The sequence below is a fragment of the Pinus tabuliformis genome, chromosome 6 (assembly GCF_031772625.1).
Source record: "Pinus tabuliformis cultivar Carrire ecotype Pingquan chromosome 6, CPIR1, whole genome shotgun sequence".
Classification (NCBI taxonomy): Eukaryota; Viridiplantae; Streptophyta; class Pinopsida; order Pinales; family Pinaceae; genus Pinus; species Pinus tabuliformis.
The window spans coordinates 1,557,986,367-1,557,988,756 of NC_142292.1; the positions used below are offsets into that span (position 1 = coordinate 1,557,986,367).

General features: G+C 35.4%; 1 protein-coding gene across 1 annotated transcript; it reads right to left on the reverse strand.

The window, feature by feature from the left end:
* Positions 1 to 477: 477 nt before the first annotated feature.
* Positions 478 to 2,093, reverse strand: LOC149264671 (uncharacterized). Its single transcript, XM_089400341.1, has 3 exons — positions 1,961 to 2,093; positions 1,735 to 1,864; positions 478 to 1,183 (listed from the first exon to the last, which is right to left on the reverse strand). Exons 1-3 carry the CDS (start codon positions 2,091 to 2,093, stop codon positions 478 to 480), a joined length of 969 nt encoding a protein of 322 aa, XP_089256467.1.
* Positions 2,094 to 2,390: the final 297 nt, after the last annotated feature.

Below are 2,390 nucleotides of genomic sequence, written 5' to 3' on the forward strand. Positions count from 1 at the left end.
ATTACAAGATGCCAATCATCATACTCATGAAAATTGGCCAATTGTCAAGTTGACTAAATTTCATGGATGACATGAGACACATGCGAAAAACATTGAAATAAAACACAGAAACATTTAACCCAATCACAGTAGTAAATTAATTTTTTTAATTAAAAAAAAAACTTCAATAATAAATTAGAAATTGTCATAGTAAATACTAAACTATTAGTAATTAACCAGCAATAGATGGCTATAACTCAATTTTATAAGATAAAATTATTTTCACTCAAAATTAACCAAAAAATTATATAATACAACCAAAATAATAAAACTACTATATTATTTTTTATTATTATTTTTTTTTTTTACATTCATATTATCTTATTATCTACTTTTATTATAAACCAATTTTAATACAAAATATACTAAATGTGAACATTATTACAAATAGATCAAAAACGGGAGTTGAATTTCCACGTTTGCATATTTATTCAAGATTCATATATAATCGAATTCATGAATCCAATCTTCGTGATGCGCGGCGGACCTCGACCCTCCGTTGACAAACGGCCATTGTAGACCTGTGAATGTACTGTTTTGTTCAGGACCCATACCTTCGTACTTTGTGGCTTCTGCTGCTATGTTGAACTCTTCCATTTCAAAATCTGTCAAGCAAAAGGACGCAGGAGCGAGCATATTACATTCGGGAGACAGTATGTTGTTCAGATCACATAAACTTTCCGCTATTGTGGCTTGATTTCCTCCCAACTGTGCGCAATATGGGGATTGCTGGTCAGCTGAATTAAAATTTGTATCGTCTGTTTGAATCAGATTAACATCTCCCAGATTCGCAACGGCGCTCTGCTCTGGATGTTCTTCTGCGGTCGGATCCTCCAGAAGTAGGTTACAAAGTGACGTGGAGGAATTCACAATTTCTTGATTAGTAAAAAAGTTGAACGAATGATCTGAACTTGTACAGTTACTGCAGGCAGAAGTGCTGTTGCGAGCATTTGGATTCACCATTTCAGTGGGTTTCACCGCAGCTTTTACTCTGACAGGTGTGGGCTTGATCGCGTCAATTTTTAACTTTTTGTTTCTTTGAGATTGCTGGATTGGTGGCACCTTCTTTTGCAGATGAAAGTTCCAATGGTTCTTGATTTCGTTGTCCGTCCGCCCAGGCAACCGTCCTGCTATCAGCGACCACCTGCATGGTACTATGTGTCACAAATCAGCATCCAAAATTTTTTTGCAACATGAGATTGGAAATAATGTTTATATATTCTACTAAAAAATACGAATAATTGTGATCAATAATCAATAATATATTATGAAATCAATAACAATAATATATTAAAATATTAATTATAATATTCAAAATACTATTGAAAATATACATTATAATATTAATAATATTACTGACCTTAGAGGTATATTCTATTATTTAGTAGGAGGGGAGGTGTATGTTTGTTGGTCTGTACAATTGAATGGGCAGGCGTTTATTTTGTATTTAGAGGATAATTTATTTTTATTTTAAAGAGATTAATAGGATTGAAATAGAGACAGATTTCCACATCCCATATAGAGACAGATTTCCACATCTCATTTGGATTGTAAAATAAAATTTTCCACTCAAAATTAATAAATTTGATTTAAAAATTACTTCACAAACTCACATCCCCTCATACTAAATTGTAATATAAATAAACATCTCCGCTCAAAAATTAATAAATCTAATTCAACCATTACTCCACATACCTATTACCCAGAAGGTGATGCATCCGAATAATGATGTCCTCCTCATCGATGGAAATATTACCACGCTTAATGTCGGGGCGAAGATAATTGATCCAACGCAATCGACAACTCTTTCCACAGCGCTGAAGACCTGAAAAACAAATTCCCTCTGCTTATTTAACCCATCAATACCTATTTAAGTATCTATCAATACACTACTATTACAGATTTGCTGTAATAGACTCGCCCGCTTTTTGGGGGAGATCTCTCCATCTTCCAGCGCCATGAATTCGAATGTAATCACGCAGAATCATATCCTCCTCGGGCTTCCATGGCCCCTGATTAAGCCCTTGGTTTGAGCAGCAAGGAGCTCTACCCATCTTAGATATTCTCGTCTGCAACTCCACACCGGACTATCTGCTGTCCTGGCACTCGCCTGCTCGCTCTCTCTGGCTGGGCCTCTGACTATATAGCCATCCTAAGTCGATTGCAGATTCCTGGAATATTCGGGAATCCGACGGATCTGCAATCGACTTAAGTTCACAGTGACTATATATCGAAAATAGAATTAGATTCACCTACCCACAAACGTCACTGCGTGAATCTTCGGCCAGTGAAAAGCAGCACGTGACCATGAAATATTCTAAAGAGCAATTTGAATTAAATATTTATAAAAC

Coding starts and splice junctions, on each gene's coding strand:
- LOC149264671 (XM_089400341.1), bottom strand. CDS start 2,093: ATGGGTAGAGCTCCTTGCTGCTCAAACCAAGGGCTTAATCAGGGGCCA. Junction 1,865..1,960: donor AGATCTCCCCCAAAAAGCGG/GCGAGTCTATTA, acceptor TTTGTTTTTCAG/GTCTTCAGCGCTGTGGAAAG. Junction 1,184..1,734: donor CATCACCTTCTGGGTAATAG/GTATGTGGAGTA, acceptor AGTACCATGCAG/GTGGTCGCTGATAGCAGGAC.